This window comes from Cotesia glomerata, linkage group LG5 (assembly GCF_020080835.1).
Source record: "Cotesia glomerata isolate CgM1 linkage group LG5, MPM_Cglom_v2.3, whole genome shotgun sequence".
Lineage (NCBI taxonomy): Eukaryota > Metazoa > Arthropoda > Insecta > Hymenoptera > Braconidae > Cotesia > Cotesia glomerata.
Window position 1 is genome coordinate 4,393,324 of NC_058162.1, and position 21,499 is coordinate 4,414,822.

The 21,499-nt window shown below is 27.2% G+C and overlaps 2 protein-coding genes across 3 annotated transcripts; one reads left to right on the forward strand and one right to left on the reverse strand.

Moving 5' to 3' along the window:
- The first annotated feature begins 557 nt into the window (after positions 1 to 557).
- Positions 558 to 17,141, forward strand: LOC123264513 (epidermal growth factor receptor substrate 15-like 1). 2 transcript variants are annotated; one of them, XM_044727793.1, is made up of 13 exons: positions 558 to 993; positions 1,693 to 1,737; positions 1,811 to 2,044; positions 4,010 to 4,285; positions 5,518 to 5,724; positions 5,796 to 5,968; positions 6,053 to 6,215; positions 11,817 to 12,062; positions 12,313 to 12,375; positions 12,638 to 12,981; positions 13,358 to 13,652; positions 14,429 to 14,740; positions 15,173 to 17,141. In XM_044727793.1, the coding sequence occupies exons 1-13, from the start codon at positions 967 to 969 to the stop codon at positions 15,947 to 15,949; spliced, it is 3,162 nt and encodes a 1,053-aa protein (XP_044583728.1). In that variant the 5' UTR covers positions 558 to 966; the 3' UTR covers positions 15,950 to 17,141. The 2 variants fall into 2 exon arrangements, with proteins under 2 accessions (XP_044583728.1, XP_044583729.1); XM_044727794.1 differs by lacking the exon at positions 12,313 to 12,375.
- Positions 6,563 to 11,823, reverse strand: LOC123264515. Its single transcript, XM_044727796.1, has 4 exons — positions 11,451 to 11,823; positions 9,852 to 10,303; positions 9,305 to 9,764; positions 6,563 to 6,905 (listed from the first exon to the last, which is right to left on the reverse strand). Exons 1-4 carry the CDS (start codon positions 11,765 to 11,767, stop codon positions 6,578 to 6,580), a joined length of 1,557 nt encoding a protein of 518 aa, XP_044583731.1. The 5' UTR covers positions 11,768 to 11,823; the 3' UTR covers positions 6,563 to 6,577.
- Positions 17,142 to 21,499: the final 4,358 nt, after the last annotated feature.

Consider the following 21,499-nt stretch of genomic DNA (forward strand, 5'->3'; position numbering starts at 1 on the left):
ATTTTTTAAAAAAATTCTTAAAATTACAAAATATCTGATGATACTGAAGTTAGCCGTCAGCTGTCAATTAAAAAATTGTTTTTTCAAAATTGCACTTATAGTTTTTCAAGTTTATAACGAACAAAATTTTTTTTTAATTTTTTTGTAACAATTTTTTCAATAAAAAAAATTCTAAAAATTTTCAGATGTCGGCTAACTTAATTTTTCATAATTTAATTACTATAAAATTCTAAAAAAATTTGTAATATCTGTCAACTTCAGTGTCATAAAATCTGTTAAATTAATTTTGATTTAATTTTCACATGTGGAATATTTTTATTAATTTTTTTTTCATAATAATTGTTAAATTTTTTTCATTTAATTGTTAAAAAATTTCTAATGTCTGTCAATTTCAGTGTCATTATAAATTTATAAATTCCCGGCGAATAAATACGGTGTAAAAATAATAATAACAACACAATAACAATAATAATAACAACAGTAATTGAATCGTATCATGAGAATCGTACCATCGAGTTATTTCCATTAAAGAAAACCCGAGTAAGACTGTCAGCCGCGCCTGCCTAAATAAGTGTTAAACACACATAGCGATAATATTAAACAGAATAGGCTGAATAGGATAGTTTTGTATGTATGTGTTTGTATAATACGGATATCTGTGTCCTCATGACATTACTATAGAGCTTTACACTATATAGAATAGGATTTGGTGTAAATTCGCGCTCGATCGAAATCATCGTGGTTTGTCAAAAAAACTTCCAAGGAGGAAAACCATTCGAAGAGTGTTTTTAAAATATATATTATCTCAAGTACATTTGAACGTCCGTTTAGACAAGCGTCATTCAGTGGCGTCATCCGGTGATAAAGATTCGTCAGTGAAGAGACGACATGCGGGACGAAATCGTTATAAACGGCTAGTGCTATTGATTGACTGTGCGATTGGTTAAATTAGAATTATATGCAAGTATGGCTGCTCTGCCGTCACCCACACAGGTATACAACTATTTTTTGATTAATAGACAACAAACATCTTTTTCTCCAACATTATTTACTTTCTGCTAAAAATTATCAACGAGCCTTCGAAATAAAATTTTTTATACCAAGGCAAATGATTTTATCAGTAGCGACAATATATCAACTGACGTACACCCTATCAACCTGCTGATAATTTTATTCTAAATCTCTTTTATTTTTTTAATCATCAGTTATGTTTACTCAAGCACTTATTATTAACATTTCACTTAATTTTTTTTGTCACCTGTCAAAATTATCAATAATTCTGCACGAATAATTTACATATAAATTATTATTATTATTAATATTTTATACTTTATCATTATTAAGATTAATGACACTGAAGTTAGCAGACGTCTAAAAATTTCTGATTTTTTTTTAAATTAAATTACAACTAAAAAAATATTTCTAAAAAATTGCACTTGTAATTTTTCAAGTTTTTTACATGTGAATTTTTTTTTTTAATTGTTTAATTGAAATTTCTTCAATAAAAAAATTTCTAAAAATTTTGAAATGTCTGCTAACTTCAGTGTCATTAAGATTAAGATTATATCTATTAAATCTATTACTTGTATATAGTAAACTTGAATTAAGAAAACATATAACAGTGTCTTATGATTAACTTAACTTGAACATTTTTATCGATCCAAGTTAACATAAATGATATTTTTATTTTAGGTGGCTGGAAGCCATGAAGCTATCTATGAGGCTTATTACAACCAGGTTAGATTTTTTTTAATATAATAAATTAAATAAATTTTAAAAATAATAATAATTTTTATTTAATTTTAATAAGGTGGATCCAAAGGGATATGGAAGGGTCGAAGCAATGGATGCTGCGAGGTTTCTTAAAAAATCCCAGCTGAGTGATGTGATACTCAGCAAAATATGGGACATGGCCGACCCACAGTCTAGGGGTTCACTTGATAAAACGGGTATGTTTGTCGCCCTAAAATTATGTGCCTTTGCCCAAGCTGGACGCGAATTGAACATCGCTAATTTGAGTCAAGATATAGCTCCACCAAAGATGGTAAATAACTAAATAAAATATACACGGAAAAAAGTAAACTGTACACAGAAAAAAAAAATTAATTTGAATCAAGAGAAAAATTCTTAGGGCAAGAAAATAATTTTGAAGAGTTTCATTGTCTTGGATCAAGACGAAAAATTTTTAAATCAAGTAAAATTTACTTTAACCACGAAAAATTTCTTAGTTTAAAAATTTTTCTACTCAATTCAAGAAGATGAAATTCTTTAAAATTATTTACTTGATTCAATTTAATTTTTTTTTTTTTTGTAATAAATAATAGTCGATTTATAATAAGTAATGATCAACTACTAAAAATTACCATTTCAAACAGTAAAATCGTGATTTTACTATTCACTTTATAATATTTATCATTTAAACGCTACAATTTATTCTTTAAATGGAAGAAAATACTATTTCAAACAGTAATATTCGCTATTTTATTATTTTGACTTTGATATTTATCATTTCGTACCTAAAAAATGATCGCATGATATGTAAAAAATATAAAATACAGTTATTAAATTTCTAATACAAGCAACGTTAATATTTACAAAGTAAAATGGTAAATTTTAAACGCAACGCTAAAAATGAAACTATAATTGTTGACCTGCTTATACTGGTAAAATGTATATTTTAAAAGTAGAATTTTTACTGTTTCAAATGTTAAATTCTCCTAGAATGAGACCCTCTTCTCCTCATCTGAGTTCCCCTCTTCATAGTATGGACTGTATATTAAAATGACAATTTTTACTGTTTGAAACTGTAATTTTTTAAAGGTTGCGGTCAATCAGTCAGATCGACAACATTTCAAATTATTAAAACTCTAGAAAATTTAAAATTCCGCTACATTCAAAGTTTATAAAATACATTAGATTAAATAGAATACCAGCCGAAAAACAATTTTGTAAATTATTAAACACCGGGTTATCGAATATAAGTAAATATAAATCTTATATTCCTCAAGAGTTAAAATTAATTTGATTTCGAAAAAGGTTCGTTCCGACGTATATTAATCCGAATAATGATTCGGCCGAAAATTACTCATCCAAAAAATTGGAAATTTTTCTTAGATGGTCCACCTTTACAAGCATGAAATTTGAGTGTTTTATATATATGCTTGTAAATTAAAATAAAATTAATTTTAAAAAATTAATTAAAATAATTAATTTTTAAAAATTTCTAATCTAAATATAAAATTATTTACATTTTTCGGCTAAATGAGTGTTCGTCTGTTCATTCATTTTGGCGTAAAAATTTTCGTTGTTATGTTTTTTAATTTATTGAGACTTTGTAACTTTAAAAGATTCTATTAATATAGCTTTAGTTTTTTTTTTTTTTTTTTTTATTTAAGACTATATTTTTCGGAATTTTAAAATTTGTAAAATTAATTATTTTAAATTACATTTAATATTTACTTTCTAAGTTGTAGTAATTTATTAATTCGGAACGTTGTCAGCCTGACTAGTTGACTGCAACCCTTTTTTAAGATGAGAGAGTCGTTATTTACTATGTGACAGCTATTAATCACTTATTTTCGATACACTGAGAAAAAAATACTTTTAGTCAATTAACAATTTCTTGGTTCAAGAAACTCGCTGACGATCAAATATTCAATTATTATTAATTATTAATTTCTGAAGAGAAGAGCATTAATATTTATCTTTGGATAATAGATAAACAAAAGAATAGATTTATTTAAATTAAGTAAAAATTATTATCAATCAATTTAACAATTTCTTGAGCTAAGAATATATATTCTTGAAAATTTTCAAGAACATAAATTCTTGTATCAAAAAAATTTTCTTAATAAAAGTATTTTTTTTTGTCAGTGTATTAAATTATAAACTGTTTGAAACTATAAAAATTAACCGGAATCCGAATTAATTTTACAGTTTACTTTTTTCCGTGTAGCACTAAAATATAACTTTATACTTATATATTATTTTTTTTTTATATTTTTTTAAGGGTGACATTAAACCAGTTATCAAAAAAAGTCCGGCCGTCCCTCCGCCACCTGTTATTTCAGCAGTAAACAGTAGTGACTGGTCGATAAAACCTCATGAACGCATTAAATACGATCGTTTGTTTGATGACTTACAGCCAACGAATGGTTATATACCTGGTAATAAAGTAAAGGGTCTTTTGATGGATAGCAAACTGCCTATGGACACTCTAGGAAAAATATGGGATCTCGCTGATATTGACAAAGATGGAATGCTGGACAGGCATGAATTTGTCGTCGTAAGATTTATTGATTTTTTATTTAACACTACACGGCTGCCCAATTTCAAAATACAGTAACTGACAATTTTAACCCGTTGAGGACACCGGGATCTAGTGGACCCCACTCGACAGAACAGTTCTAATTCGTTTTCTATGTGATGTATTGACTTATAATTGGCACCAAATTTTAATATAACATTCCCTCTAAATATCTTAATAGTTATTTTTAATTTATAATAATTTAAAAATACTGAAAAATCGTCTAGAAAAAAAAACTTACGAAATTGAACTTTTTTATAAAAAAAGTCGCAGAAATTTTGATTTTTACGATATCGAAAAAAAAAACGACGCCATTTTATTCGGAAAACAATATATTTTAAGGAAAAAAATCAATATTTGATGGTTTGAAAAAAATATATTTATTCTGAAGTTTGAAGTACGAATTTCGGTCAGTCCCTTAAAATGAGAATAAGACATTTAAACATGCAAAATAATATAAAAAGATTTAGTTTTTTGTCACAAAACTCTTTTATTATAATTATTACAATAAAAAAATAGAAATATCTTCAAGAATATCATTGAAATCAGTCGTAAATAAGAGTGTCTCATTTATAAATCTCTTTCTAAATTTAAAATTGCCTCAAAGTTCGCCTGGGGTCCACTGGACCCCGTGTGTCCTCAATGGGTTAAAATGATAAATAAAATTACGCTAATTGTTTTGAATCGCAAATTTACCCATTTTTGCCTAAAAAAATAACAGTTAAAAAAGCAAAATGCATACACTGTAAAAATAATTTAATTTTAAAGCTTTTATTTATTAATAGTGTAAAACTAAACTTAAAAAAATGAAAAAAAATTTTAAGTTAAATATTTGATTGTTATAAATTTTATATGAAAGAAAATTTACACTAAAAGGATCATATATAATTTTATAAAACCATTTTTACAGTGTACTTGCAGATAAATAATTATATACGTGTGTGGCTCTCTCTTAAAGTTCGCTTCTTATTAAAAAAGAATTTTCGCATTAAATTGATAAAAATTTTGATTTATGAATAAATAATACTTGAATATAAATATTAAAAAAAAAAAAAATACCTGAAATTAAATTAAGGTTTACAAGTTATAAGAAATACAGCAATATTAAAAAAAAAACAGATATGAAAATTTTGCAGTTACTGTGTTTTAAAATTGGACAGCTGTACAATTCACCATAATATTCCAATAGCTAGCTAACAATCGTTTTGTAGGCTATGCATCTCGTTTACAAAGCTTTGGAAAAACATGCGATTCCAAGTGTTCTGCCGCCGGAATTGATGCCACCTGGAAAAAGAAAAGATGCTCCTCTTATCGCTGACCTTTCAGCTCCAGCGATGGTAGCTGCTAAAATACCGCCTATACCACCACTACCAAATGCATCTGCGATCAATAATTTAGTGGGTTTACAATCCGTCAAGGTAGATATTGTAACAATATCAATATAATAGAAAGTATTCTTTGATTTTTCATTCATAATTTCCTACTTTAGCCTCCATCACAGCAACAACCTGTACAATGGGTCGTCTCAGCAGAAGATCAAGCTGCTGCAGATAAATTATTTTTACAGGCAGATATGGATATGGATGGATTTGTTTCGGGTACTGAGATCAAAGATGTTTTTCTTCAAAGCGGACTCCCACAATCTATACTCGCTCATATATGGTATATTGAAATAAAATTAATATTATTCGTATATATTGATATTCTTATTAGATTATATATATAATTTTATTTATTTTTGTTTAGGGCTCTTTGTGATTTGGGTCAGAGTGGCAAGCTAAACAAAGAACAATTTGCACTTTCAATGTGGCTAATAAAACAAAAGTTAAGAGGAATCGATCCTCCTGCTTCACTCATGCCTGATATGATACCTCCGTCTTTGAGGAAATTTACTGATAGTGGAGTAGCAGTAAGTCAAGATTTTTTTTTTTAATAATTAAGATTAAAGACCCAGTTATTGACACCGGCTTAGTTACTTGACACTTGCAATTTTATTCTAATTAAAAAAATAAAATTTTCTCAAAAATAAATATAATTTAAATATTATATTTATTAATTTATTGGAATCGATTTGTTTTATTTAATTAAAATAAGTTCAGTGTCAATAACTGGGTGTTTTATCTTATTCAATATTATTAAAAATCAATTAATAAATATAATTCAAAAATTATATTTATTAATTTATTAGAGTCGATTTGTTTTATTTAATTAAAATAAGTTCAGTGTCAATAACTGGATTTTTTACCTTATTTAATATTATTAATAATAATTTCAAAGGGATAAGTTACGTTTACGTCCTACCCAAGCGCGATAGTAAACATACAAAAATACTGAGACTAGAGGAATTGCTCCAAGCATTATGACTCGATAGTCTAGATTTTTAGGCATTTCATACGATACTTCCAGACGAATGACACCACTTAGAGTATTTCTTTGCCAACAACTGTAAATATTTATGTCGGCGTATCGCAGGGACTTGAATTTTATTTGTTCTCGAGAATCTATAGATATACGCCCACCTGATTGAATCTTTATTAAATTTGGATCTAAAATTTTTGTGCCAACTTTCCAAACTACTGGCAAGTCAGTATTCATGTTTCTGGAAATATAATTTTATTATCAAAGTTAATAATCATTAACCAAATTTCGGAAATCGGAAAAAATAGACCCGGAAAAAATTTTAAAGTTATGAAAAATTCATATTATTTCATTAAAATTATTATAAAATAAAAATAATAATAATAATTTAATGAATCTACTAGAATTCAAATTTGCGCGCGCAAGCGCGCGCCTGACTATAGAGTTTGCATATATTTTCATGCTTATGATATATTCGACCAATCACATTACGAAATACCTAAAATATACAGTCAACGCTCTCTGTATTTGACCACATTCTTCCTCTGTATTTGACGATTTTACACAGCTCTTATGGACAAGGACGAGTCAAATACAGAGAATGGTCCTGTACGGGCGAGTCAAATACAGAGAGCGTTGACTGTACTACTTTCTACCGCAAGATGGACATGGCCGATGGTGTTTATTTCTCGGTGGGTGTTATTAGGTGACTGAGTAACAAGGTACGCATAGTGTCTCTGATAGCTCAACTAGTAAAGTCTTTCGCCCATAACTAAGTGATCCTAGTTCGAATCCCGGTTTGAACTAAAAAAAATGAAAATGATCATGATAATGATCATGATCATGATAATGATAATGATAATGAATTTGATGATGAAAATGAAAACGATGATGGTAATGATAATGATAATGATAATGACAATGATAATGATCATGGTACTGATCATGATAGCGATCATGATAATGATCATGATAATGATAAAGACAGCAATTATGAAAATAATAGAAGTATTAATTTATTAACCTCCTAAAATACATTCATGATAATCATAATAATATAATAAATTTTTTACTACACTAGAAATTCGAATAGCGCGCCTAAATTTTAACCAATAATGAATCGTGGCCCGTTTTTTGCGAGTTTCGACCTTTGACTAACTTCAAGACTTTCATGTATTTAAATTTAGAGGATCATTTTTTTTATTACACGCTTTATATTAGCTTCACTTGTATGTCAGTTTGTCAGTATGTCAGTATGTCAGTATGTAACTCTCCGTGGGTAATTTGCGCGCCTGAATATTTTTGATAATCAACAAATAATAGTTTAAAAAAACTAAAAAATCACGCTTTTATAAATAAACCAAACTAAAAAGTAAAAAATAAATAATAGTTTAAAAAAACTAAAAACACGCTTTTTATAGAAAACCAAACTAAAAAATAGAAAATAAATTTTAATAAATTTAAATTAAGAATAGTGTTAAAAATTTCAATAAATATAAATTTATTTATAGTGTAAATAAAAAAATGTATTTTATTTTAAAAAAAGCGTGGGGTGCATGGTGTCAATAGTTATAAATATTTTATTGACAGATATGAGTAGAGTGATTATCATTTTGATAATATCTTAAAAAGCACCCCACGCTTTTTTTAAAATAAAATACATTTTTTTATTTACACTATTATTAATTTATATTTATTGAAATTTTTAACACTATTCTTAATTTAAATTTATTAAAATTTATTTTCTATTTTTTAGTTTGGTTTTCTATAAAAAGCGTGTTTTTAGTTTTTTTAAACTATTATTTTTTTATAATAATTTTAATGAAATAATCTGAATTTCTCAAAACTTTAAAATTTTTTCTCATACCCATATTTGAAATAATTTTATATCACACCCACAATTTTCTTGAAAAATATGCACACCTAGAATGATCGCTCCATTTTTGGATACAAAAAATGTATTATCATTACTGTAATTTTTTACTATAAAATTAAATGTAAAGGGCAATTTAAATTTCTAATCTTCAATTTCAAGTTTAAAAAATAAAAACTATAACTGAAATTCTATTATATGAACCGTGCAATTGAAAACTAAGAGACCTAAGACTATACTATTATACTACTATATGATATTATTCTTATACTACTATTTTTTTATTATAGCACCTTCGAGTGCACCTGTACTATTATTATTTTTGTATCCTTGTGGTCGTCAGGGGACATAGTCCTAAGATCAATTGAGGAGCTGATTTTCAAAAGGGTATCTTTTCATATTTTAGAAGACCAGTTTTCTGAACTTTTAAATATTAATTACTTCGAGAATTATAAAGATTTATAATTGAAAATCGAACCGCAGCTTCATAACCGATAGGATGTTATAGCTAAATTAAAAAAAGTTCAATATAAATATTTATAATTGAAGATAATCAGTTTTTTGTCTCGATTAATCAAAAATGAAAAGATACCCTTTTGAAACTCAGCTCCTTAATTAAATAAAGCATTACATTACATTACATTATTATAATTTTTATTTGATAATAATTTTAATGAAATAATATGAATTTTTCATAACTTAAGAATTTTTTCTGGGTCTATTTTTTCCCTGATTTCCAAATTTCATAGCTTGGTTAGTAGACTTACCCAGGACATTTTAATTTTAAACTATAGCCATGTTTCTCATATAAAGTAACACGTTTCACAGATGGTTGAAGTTCTGGTATACCTTGAGCCAAAGAAAATATCCCAGCACTATTATTTGCTGTTTCTATTACTTTACCGTTCCGATCTCGCACTTCGTAAATTTCATCAGTTGGACATTTAACTTTACAAAATTTTTTCATAATTTCTGTTTTACGGTTTTTCACTTCTGGAATTTGTTGAATTAATCGAGGAGTAAATGATGACCGACATGGTAATTTATTTTGAAACATTTTCAATACATTTTCCGCAAGTATCTTCAATCTTCTATGCGAAATTTTTTCTTCGTCTGTTAATCGTTCATTGACATATTCTGCTGGTTGCTCACTGATACTATCAGTTTCATTTTTAGATCTCTTTAGAATTGATTTTTCTGTAGATAGGGCTTCGTTTGACTCAACTTCTATATTCACGAAATTCATAAAATAATATTTGTATATTATTTATTGTTAGAGTAAAGTGTTAATTTTCCATTAATTATTCTACTCACTATCATCTTGTTCAAACTCCAACAGAGATATTGTACAGTGTCCATATCTTACACATGTACCAACCATACCGCACAATGAACAAGAAGACCATGGAGACCATGATGAAAATATCTTTATTCCATATGAATGAAGTATTAAAGGTGGTACAGGATGTTGAGCATTCATTGCTTCTTCTGGTCGTACCATAATTATGGGTTCACTTTCGTCAGTAACATAAAGATAATGATAATTCGAAAAAGTATCACCCATTTTACACCAATATAAACCTTCTTGAAATCTTTGAACATTGTAAAGAGTTAAATTTCCATTTTCATATGACATTATAATATTATCGTCTAATAAATCTATTTGCGTATCTTCGGCATTAATATTACGGATATCTCGATAAATCCATTCGATTTTTTCAATCGTATACACATCATTTGGTGAAAGACAAATGTCGCAATTTATACTTAAAAAAATATATAGTATTTTATAATCTATATTATTAAAAGAATAAGAAAAGTTTTGTGTCCAGGTTAGTCATATCATAAAATCGGTTTTTTTAGTGAAATTTAGTGTGTCATTACAAAGGTCTAGATTTGAATTTGTGCCTTTTTAAGGTTTCATATCATTCTCACCGATAGTAAAATTAATATGATAAGTATTTAGGCTGCATTTGAAAATGCTCTATCTCTAGATACATAATTAAGGAACGACCTTGTATCTTGTAAACTATTGACATTTTTAAAGATATAAGCTCATCCTGACATTACACTCATCGAGACCTTTCATTTAAGTACCCATTTCAATTTTTCATATATTTATATATATTATATATATGTATATATGAAAAATATATGAAAATGCATGTGGGTATTCAAATGAAAGCTCTTGATGAGTGTAACATCAGGATGAGCTTATATCTTTAAAAATGTCAATAGTTAAAAAAGTACAGTGCAATTTAACATAATTAAGAAATTACTTTGTATTTTGTGAACTATTGACATTTTTAAAAATATAAGCTCATCCCGATGTTACACTCGTCGAGACCTTTCATTTGAATACCCACATCAATTTTTCATATATTTTGTATATTTATATATATGAATATATGAAAAATATATGAAAATGCATGTGGGTACTCAAATGAAAGCTCTTGATGAGTGTAACATCGGGATGAGCTTATATCTTTAAAAATATCAATAGTTAAAAAAGTACAGTGCAATTTAATATAATTAAGAAATTACCTTGTATCTTGATAACTATTAACATTTTTGAAGACATAAGCTCATCCTGATGTTACACTCATCGAGACCTTTCATTTGAGTACCCACATCAATTTTTCATATATTTATATATATTATATATATGTATATATGAAAAATATATGAAAATGCATGTGGGTATTCAAATGAAAGCTCTTGATGAGTGTAACATCAGGATGAGCTTATATCTTCAAAAACGTCAATATTTAAGAAAGTACAGTGCAATTTAACAAAAGTAATTATTTAATAAAGCAAAATTTTGATTACTTATAGTTCATAAGTCACGACAGTCACGTAGTGACTGCAAGGTTGCTAGTTAAAATATTATTTTATTGCTTAAATAAATCTTACGTTATAGATGTTCCTTCCAATACTGATAATGTCGAAAGATCTAATGATTTTTCTGGGCCAAGCTTAGAATATCTTTGTTTCAAACATTCGTAGTAGTTTTCCCAAAGCTTTTTGTTTATATTTTGTAAAGTTTTATTACCTCTTGGATACTCAAACTCACTTATGTCAATATCTAAATTACTTCTGTGTTTTTTTTTCCACACATTATGTATTTTTTCTCTTATAACTTTAAATTTATTTTTCAATTTTATTGGAAGATCAAAATTAATTGCAATATCTATTAAATACCATATAATGATAATTCTCAAAAGTAACATGTTATAATTTTTTTAACCTTTATAAACAGTTGATGCGCTTTTTTTTCAGGAGAACAATAATGTTGCGACCTATTCAAATCCTGAACTGGATATGATCAGTAAAGATATCGCGGATTTAGCTCGTGAGCGGCGCATAATGGAACAAGATATCGCACAAAAAGAAGCAGATATTAAAATAAAAAATGGGGAAATTAAAAGCTTGCAAAGTGAGCTAGATACTTTAGCTGCTACTTTAAAACAATTAGAAAATCAAAGAGGAGAGGCACAAAAGCGACTGAATGATTTAAAAACTCAGGTATTATTTTATTTAATAATCATGTTTCACATTTAATTTGGAATTTAATTTAGTAAATAGTTAAGAGAAATAATCAGACATTCTTTATAATTATATTTCAATGAATGCGCACGGATGCATGCACGAAGTTAGCTAAAAATTATTTTTATAGCTTATTGCATTACGTTACATATTATTTATTTTTAGTTATTATATTTTTTGTTGGTTTTTTTTTTTTTTTAATTTTTTTATATATACTTCCGACTTGTAGCGGACTGAAGTAGAAAAAGAATTAAATGAAGTCGAACAAGAAATTCGTATCCAGCAAGAAAAGGTATTTATCTTAAAAAATTTATATTTAAAAAATTTATACATTAATTCAGAGATTGTCAACATTTGCCTAATTCCTTCAATGTTTACAAGGTAATAGAATGTGCATGCAAGTAGAATAAATGATTAAATAAATTCATTATGTAAATAATAAAATAATTATCAAAATCATTCAAATAATCCAGAAGTACTAACTAATCTTAAATTAATACTAATATTTATAAAAATAGCTTTTATTTATTAAATAACAATAATTTTTCCAAAAGGTGGATAAGCTGTGTCAACAAGCAGAAGAACAAGAGACAGTTTTAAAATCCCAGGAAGAAGAACTTAATAGCAAGCGACAAGAATTAGAGGGTCTACGTCAAGAAGAACAACAGCTTGAGCAGCAACAAAATAATAGTCGAGACCAATTAAATGAATTAACTAAAAACCTACAAAATACTCAGCTTCAAATAAGCCAAGCAAAAGCTAAAATTACTGATTTGGAAGAACAGCAGCGTCAAATGACCGATGCTATTGCGATTTATGACTCAGCCTTGGCAGCAGGAGATCCAAATCTTGTTCCGGATACTAGTCTACAATTTAATCCGGAAATAGATGCACTCGAGTGAGTATACGACATAATTAATTTTATAAATAGTATCAATTGTAGAATAGAATATAATTTTATTTGCATCACAATATTTAGTGCCTTACAAAGTGTTACCATTTTATAATTATAATAATTATTTTTTAACCGTTTTCTTTGGTATACTCTTTTTTTATCAGTCCACACCACTCTCTATAAAACAGTTTAATTTATTACAACCTCTTATTTTAGTTACATTTAATTTGTTTTAAAATATCACACTCTTTACAGCTTTCATAACAAAGAATAATTTTTATTCTAAATAAAATTACTAGCTTTAAATTTCTGTTTAACTCTTGTGTTTAATTTTGTAGTATCAATTGTACTAATATAAATGATATTTTTTTCTCATTAGACTTGAAAATGAAAACTCAACAAAAGTCAATGGTTCGAGTGGCGAAAATCAAGGACCTAACTCGTTTATAGGAATGAATGGATCATCAGACGGTTTTGGAAATCAAAATGATCCATTTTCATCAAACAAAGCTAAAGATACATTCGGAAGTGGTGAAGGTGATCCATTCACTAATTTCGATGGAAGGACAATATCATCTGGGTTTGCTAGTGATCCATTCGCAGCGAAGGGCAAACAGGATTCATATGATCCATTTGGTGACAATAAAAAAAGTGAAAAACCAGCTATGGAAACTGTAAGTTTTAATCTATATACACAGAAAAAAGGTTCACTTGAACTAAGAAAATATTTTTCTTCCTAATTATTTTCTTGAGCGAAAACAAAAATTTTTTTTGACACAAGAAATTTCACTTATTCAAACTAAATTAATTATCTTGCTTTAAGAAATACATATCTTGATCCAAGAAAATTTATTTAAGTCAAGAAAATCTTCTTGCTTTGAGAGAATTCAGCCTCTTGCTCCAAAAAATTTAGTTCTTGATAGAAGTAAATTTTCTTGTCTTGAGAAAATTTCTCTATTGCTCCAAAAAATTAAATATAAAGATAGAAGTAAATTTTCATTAATATTTTTATTGATTAACATGTCAAATGGGAAGATCAAATAATATTTCATCATTTTTTTTCATTCAATATATATAATTGCACTCTAAAATAATATAAAATGGGCATCAAATATTCAAGAGAAAAATTTTCTCAAGGTGAGAAAATTCTTTCTCAGCTGAAGTAGGTAGCGCTGCTTCCCTAAAGTATTTAAAAATCTTGATCAAGTATAAAAATTTATTGTATCAAGTATTTATAATTTGAATTAAGAAAAAATTACTTCCGCCAAGGATAGAATTTCAAAAAAAAATTTTTACTTCGGCAAACACAACTTCGGTCTTCCTTCAGGAACACGAAAATTTTCTTGAGCCAACAATTTTGTTTTCCAGTCAAGAAATTTTTTTTTCTGTCTACTATTAAAAAATTCAAACACATTATATAATGATATATAAATTTCAAAATGCTTTATAGGCAAAAGATCCCTTCGGAGATGATCCTTTCGCAAATCTTCACGCGCCTACTCGTGCCGAGAGCCCAAGTCCTGCACTCCCACCCAAGAAAGCTAAGCAACCACCACCAAGACCTGCACCACCTCGACCGGCAAGTGGACCAACTGGGCCACTCCGAGCAGCACCTGTTCCTCCCACGCCTTCACCAACACCAGATCCATTCTCTAACAGTAACGCAGACCCATTTGCGGCTCAAAATGATAACAACAACGGAAACACCGGTTTTGGTTCAACTGGTTCTGGATTTGCAGATTTCGCAAATTTTGACGCCAAGGTATAATTAGTACTTCAATAATATTTTTTTTGAGTTATTTCATTGATTGTTTATTCATATATTTTTTTTTATATATTTTATGTATGTTAGTTATTTTTTTTTTTTTAAACATCAATTATCAATGTTCTTTATTTATAAATTTAGGTAATTGCCGTTATTTCAGTTAATCCACAGACCTGATTCCTGGAGCATGCTGTTGTAACTATAATTGTATTATTTTTATTTTAAATCACGTTCATCTTTTTGTATTTAATTTTATCATTTTTTTTTATATATAACAGCATTTATTATTTTGTGTGTAATTAATTTATGTAGCAAAAAGATAGCGCAGTCCAATGGAGCAGACGATAATTGGTGGCATTATGCCCCTATTTCCTCTTTAACTTTTCAGTAAACCCAAACTGATTCGTGAAAAAAAAAAACCTGCTTCAGCCGGACTTACAACCCACGCGAACGGCACCAGCGAGGCCAATGAGCAGACCACGCGCCACACCAACGCCAAGTCAAAAGTTACCCGACTTTACGGAGGATCCATTCAGAGATTACCGCTATGAAGATCCATTCGAGATTGCAGATCCATTCGCCGACGAAGATGATACAAATGCAAATACAAAGAAGAGTCCACCAACCAATGTCACCAATGGCCGTAAACTTGATCCATTTGGATTAGAGACAACAGCAACATCAGGCAACAATTACTCTTTTAAAGATAAAGATCCCTTTGACAAGGGCTTTGATTCTGATTTTTCAAAAGCATTTCCCTTAATTAAAGAAAATATTGATAAAATGGGTAATTTTATGACTGAGACTAAAAATAATTCATTTAAAAGCATAAATGAATTTGACTTTGCAAATAACAGTATAACTGAGACAACAAAGCCAAACAATAAACCTATTAATTTTGATGAAGCTTTTGCACCAAAAAAAACTGACAAAAATCTCAATTCTGGTCGAAATAGCGCTCAGGCATTCGATGATATGTTTACTCACGATAATTCGAATATTAATAAAAATAATAACAATAATGCTACGTGGAATGGTCGAAATAACAACTCTAAAGGACTTACAGAGCAACAACAACTCGCTTGGGCAGCTCAACAAAGTTTGCGGGCTGAAGAAGAAATATCGCGGCGCAAAGCTCAAGAAGAAGCCGATTTTGCTTATGCGATTGAGCTCAGTAAGCAGGAGAATGCAGGAGGAAAATTTTAAGTTTAAAATAATAAATAAAAAAAAAAAGAAAAAAAATTGTATCAATAAAAGCGAGTCGGTGCTCAATAAAAAACAACAAAAAAATTGTTAACACTAGCATAACAACTTTCTTGTTTTGTGTACTGATTATTAAGTACATTACGAAAATAAGATAATGCGCGTGGCATGTTATACTGTCTCTTCTGCCTTCAATCAGTATTTATTCTGTATTACGCGCCACACGAACTCTAAATTTAATTTATATATATAACTTCAATTCTTACATTATATGCCTTCCCAAAAAAATATTATTGATAAAATAAGATATACTAAAAAAAAATTAAGCACAGATTATAACTACGCATTATACAATAAATTATAGGAATAAAAAGTTACGTTATTTTATGAATATCAGAAAAAAAAATTATACTATTAATGAGTATCATTGTTTTTGGTTAGTTAGTAAGTTACACGTATAAACTTCATATCAGATTTAACAAAGTACGTAACGAGCAATAGTTACTTACCGGAATATTTAAAAGATTATTAGTTGTTAAAAATATGTAAAACTTAAAAATTCCATGTTTTTATGTTATAAGTTTATATTATTCATACATTGCTCGATACGATCCAAAGACTACGGTGTTCAAGTTGAAAATATTAAAAACAAAAAAGAAACAAACCATTAAGTCATAATTAATTAGTCTATTTGGTAAATATTATTGTGCGTACTTTTCAGTTAAATATAATTGTTACTTGATTGCCTTTATTGTTTGACAATGATTGCTACGTATATACATATACAATTATGGTTATTAATTTCAGTATGTTTTTTAATATTACTGGAAAATAGCAGTTTGGAAATTAGAACGTTTATTGACTTTAAATTTGGAAATCAGGTGATAATGTCATTTGTAAAATTAGTCGCTAATTAATGATATTAATGAAATTTGCCAAATGGAAATTTCATCAAGTATTAATTCAGTCATTTATAAAATAGCGAAAAACAAAAATTTGCGGTGACGAGAATTTAATTGTAAAATTAGCAGTTTTTAAATTTCTTATAACTTTTTAATGGGTCGGTCGAATCTGTTCTAATTTAAAAAAAAAACTAAATTTATGGAAGTCCTTTTAGATGCCTCAAATTGTTTTTTGATCCGTCGATCCATTCTAGAATTACGAAAGATTTAAAAATGGCTAATTTTACAATTCACAACTCGGAAAGAACAAGATGACACTGGATATCATCCCAGATTATATTGAGTGAAAAAAAATTTCAGATAGTAGCTAGTATAGTCCAGATATCACGTAGTATAATATGAATTTTATTAGCTACTATCTGAAATTTTTTTTCACCACAGATATCACTGAGTATAATCTGAGATGATATCCAGTGTCATCTTGTTCTTTCCGTGAAAGTTGAAAATGGACTAATTTTATGTTTCTGCAGTAAAAATTGGCTAAATACTAGCCACAAATTTTTGTTTTTCACTATTTTATAAATGACTGAATTTATATTTGGTAAAATTTCCATTTTGTTAATTTCATTAATATTATTTTTTATTAGCGACTAATTTTACAAATGACATTATTTGATTTATAATCATATAAATTTTATATAAATTATAAATTTATATTTATAAATATATAATTATATTATAAATTTATATAATTAATTGTATAAATTTTCAAATTTATAGTTTATAAACCTTCGAGTTAACAAATTGCTATTTTCCAGTAAACTTAAAAACAAACTTAAATTAATATCCACAATTGTATGTATAACTTTTTGATGTATATATTCTCCTAGTTATACTTAATAGTCACTCAAATAATAACTCTCATTATTGAGGTTGCGAATCATTATTACGTATTATATTTTTACATTCACATTTAACATTTAATTTTGATTTATTTTTCTTTTTTGATTTATTTATTATTGAATAATTATAAATTTTATATTACGTATTATTAATTTTTTGATTTATATCTCTGTATATATCGGAGTTTCCTACAAATTGAGATTATTAAAAATAAAAGGTAATATCAAAGCAAATTATTTAGAAGCATATAAATTTTTTTTTTGCAACAAAGTTTATTTTATTTAAACGTAAAGCTTATTAAGCGAATTTTTTTAACTCTTATTTAATACCGTAGATGTGAGACAAATACTGTAAAACCGCTGAACTACTTTACAATAAGATTAAATATTATGCAGTATCGCATAATAGGTATTAAGTTTTATTGTGAAGTTGAATCAAGCTGTTTTATAGATGATTATTTATTTATTATATTATTTTTTAATTTTATTATTTAAGTGAGTGAAAATATTTTTTTGCATAATTAAAATGCCTGCTATAGGTAATAATATTAATAATTATTATTTTTTATTATTTCTATCATAACAATATTATATATTTTTTTTGTTTTTACAACGAATAAATTAAATGCAACTTAAGCATAGTTTATTTAATTGAAATACTTTATATAACGGTTAAAGCGAGTACATAGACAATAGCTGATGAAATAAATATATCTATTCATGTATGAGCGAATAGATCACACTGAAAAAAAGATATAATATGTGTTACAAATGATAATAATAAAATACGACAAAATAAAATATAAAAAAAAAAAATACTATGCATATTATTTATGAATATATATAAAATTGAAATGTTTAATAAAATGGCATTTAAAAATATGAAAACACTTAATTTAAAGAAAAAATGAATGAATGAATAAAAGCGTGAGAGTGGGTATGGTGCCTATTTAAGAGCACGAGAAATGAGATTATTAGTACAAGTAGAAGTGTATTATGTTACCAATGTATATATATATAAACAGATTCAAAACGAAATTATAAATGGTACATATTAATTAATTGACTGTCATCCATCGCGTAAAAAATTCAAATAATGTTATATCTAAAATAATCATCCATATTTCATGATTTAAAACACTATATCAACTAAATTCTTCAAGCTGTTATTTAAATATTAAATAAATAAAGTATGAATATAATAATTGCAGGATTGTGCAGAATTCACAAATTATTTTTTGGCATAAATTTAGTTTCTTAGTTGCTGATTGATCACGCTGATTAATTAATTAACCCGTTGAGGACACATGGGGTCCAGTGGAGCCCACTCAGCAAAACAGTTCTAATTCGTTTCCTATGTGATGTATTGACTTATCATTGGCACCAAATTTTAATATAACATTCCCTCTAAATATCTTAATCGTTATTTTTAATTTATAATAATTTAAAAATACTGAAAAATCGTTTACAAAGTTGAACTTTTTTTGTAAAAAAAGTCGCAGAAATTTTGATTTTTACGATATCGAAAAAAAACCGACGCCATTTTATTCGGAAAACAATATATTTTAAAGAAAAAAATCAATATTTGATGAAGTTTGAAAAAAATATATTTATTCTGAAGTTTGAAGTTACGAAGTCTCTATGTGACTGCCGTGACTTGTGAACTATAAATAAATGAAATTTTGTTTTATTAAATAATAACTTTTGTTAAATTGCACTGTACTTTTTTAAATATTGACGTTTTTAAAGATTTAAGCTCATCCCGACGTTACGCTCATCAAGAGCTTTCATTTGAGTACCCACATGCATTTTGATACATTTTTCATATATACATATATATAATATGTATTTTAAAGATATAAGCTCATCCTGATGTTACACTCATCAAAAGCTTTCATTAGAGTACCCACATGCATTTTTATATATTTTTCATATATTTATATATATATAAATATATAAATATATAAAATATATGAAAAATTAATGTGGGTACTCAAATGAAAGGTCTCGACGAGTGTAACATCAGGATGAGCTTATATCTTTAAAAATGTCAATAGTTCACAAGATACAAGGTCATTTCTTAATTATTTATCTGGAGATAGAGCATTTTCGAATGCAACCGAAATACTTATTATCGTAAATTGACTATTGGTGAGAATGATATGAAACCTTGAAAAGGCACAAATTCAAGTCAAGACTTTTCCAATCATACCAAATTTAACTATAAAAACCCATTTTATCATATAAATAAATTGGCCATAAGATTTTGCTTCTCTTAATAATATAGATTATTACAAAAAAAAAAAAAAATATAAATATCTTTAAGAATATCAATGAAATCAGACGTAAATGAGACTAAGTCTCATTTATAAATCTCTTTCTAAATTTAAAATTGCCTCAAAGTTCGCCTGGGGTCCACTGGACCCCGTGTGTCCTCAAAGGGTTAAAATGATAAATAAAATTACGCTAATTGTTTTGAATCGCAAATTTACCCATTTTTGCCTAAAAAAATAACAGTTAAAAAAGCAAAATGCATACACTGTAAAAATAATTTAATTTTAAAGCTTTTATTTATTAATGGTGTAAAACTAAACATTTTAAAAATTTTTTAATTAAATATTTGATTGTTATAAATTTTATATGAAAGAAAATTTGCACCAAAAGGATTATATATAATTGTAAAAACCATTTTTACAGTGTACTTGCAGATAAATAATTATACACGTGTGTGGCTCTCTTTCACTTAAAAATACTTTCTTAACGCTGTAAAATTTTGAACGAAGAAAAATCCCTTTGAATTGACTCATGTATTTTGAGAAAATATTGTTATTAACTGTTTAGATCATATTTTGCTTCTTACACGGAAATAACAAGATGACATTGGATATCACCCCAGCTTATACTCAATGTAATCTGAGGTGAAAAAAAATTTCAGATAGTAGCTAGAAAAATCCAGATTATAGTGGGTGATCTTTTGATTATACTCATTGTCATCTGGATTATACTATAATTTAGTAATTGCCAAATTTAATAAAAAAATTAATTTAATAAAAAAAAATTAATTTAAAAATATCTTAAATAAAATAAAATTGGTTTTATTTCATAAAACTAACTTCATAAATTTGGTTTTATTTCAGAGCTACTCTCTGAAATTTTTTTTTCACTCAGTATAATCTGGGATGATATCCAGTGTCATCTTGTTCTTTCCATGTATACATAAATATCATACGAATATATTATAAATGGAGTAAAAGAAGGAAAAATTTCTCGGCTTATAAAACAGTGGGTGAATTATTCCACTGAGAATAAGAATTGAATTTGGCAATAAGTCCTTTAAGACGATAATATTAAAAAGAAAATACGTAAGTGTGTATTGAAAACCTAGAGATAAGCAACCATTGTAGCAAAGAATCGAGGAGAGATTAAGGGTGGCGATATATCTTTGTATATAAATGTATCAATTATATACATAAATGTAGTGTATAGATAAACGAAAACTGAAGGAGAACAGGGGAGTATTGAAGGTTTTTTCTCTAGTTGATGATGGTAATAATGAAAAAATAAATAAATAAAATAAAATAAAAAAATTGAATGAGCTGAGTTAAGTAGATGGGAGTTGGTTTTCTGGTTTAAATCGAAGGACAGTGGGGTGATGTACATTATATGTATGTTGTATGTTGTATTGAACATGTCGAGTACGATATATACTGGGTCAAGGGATTTTCAAGTTTGTCTGACAGCGTACTTGC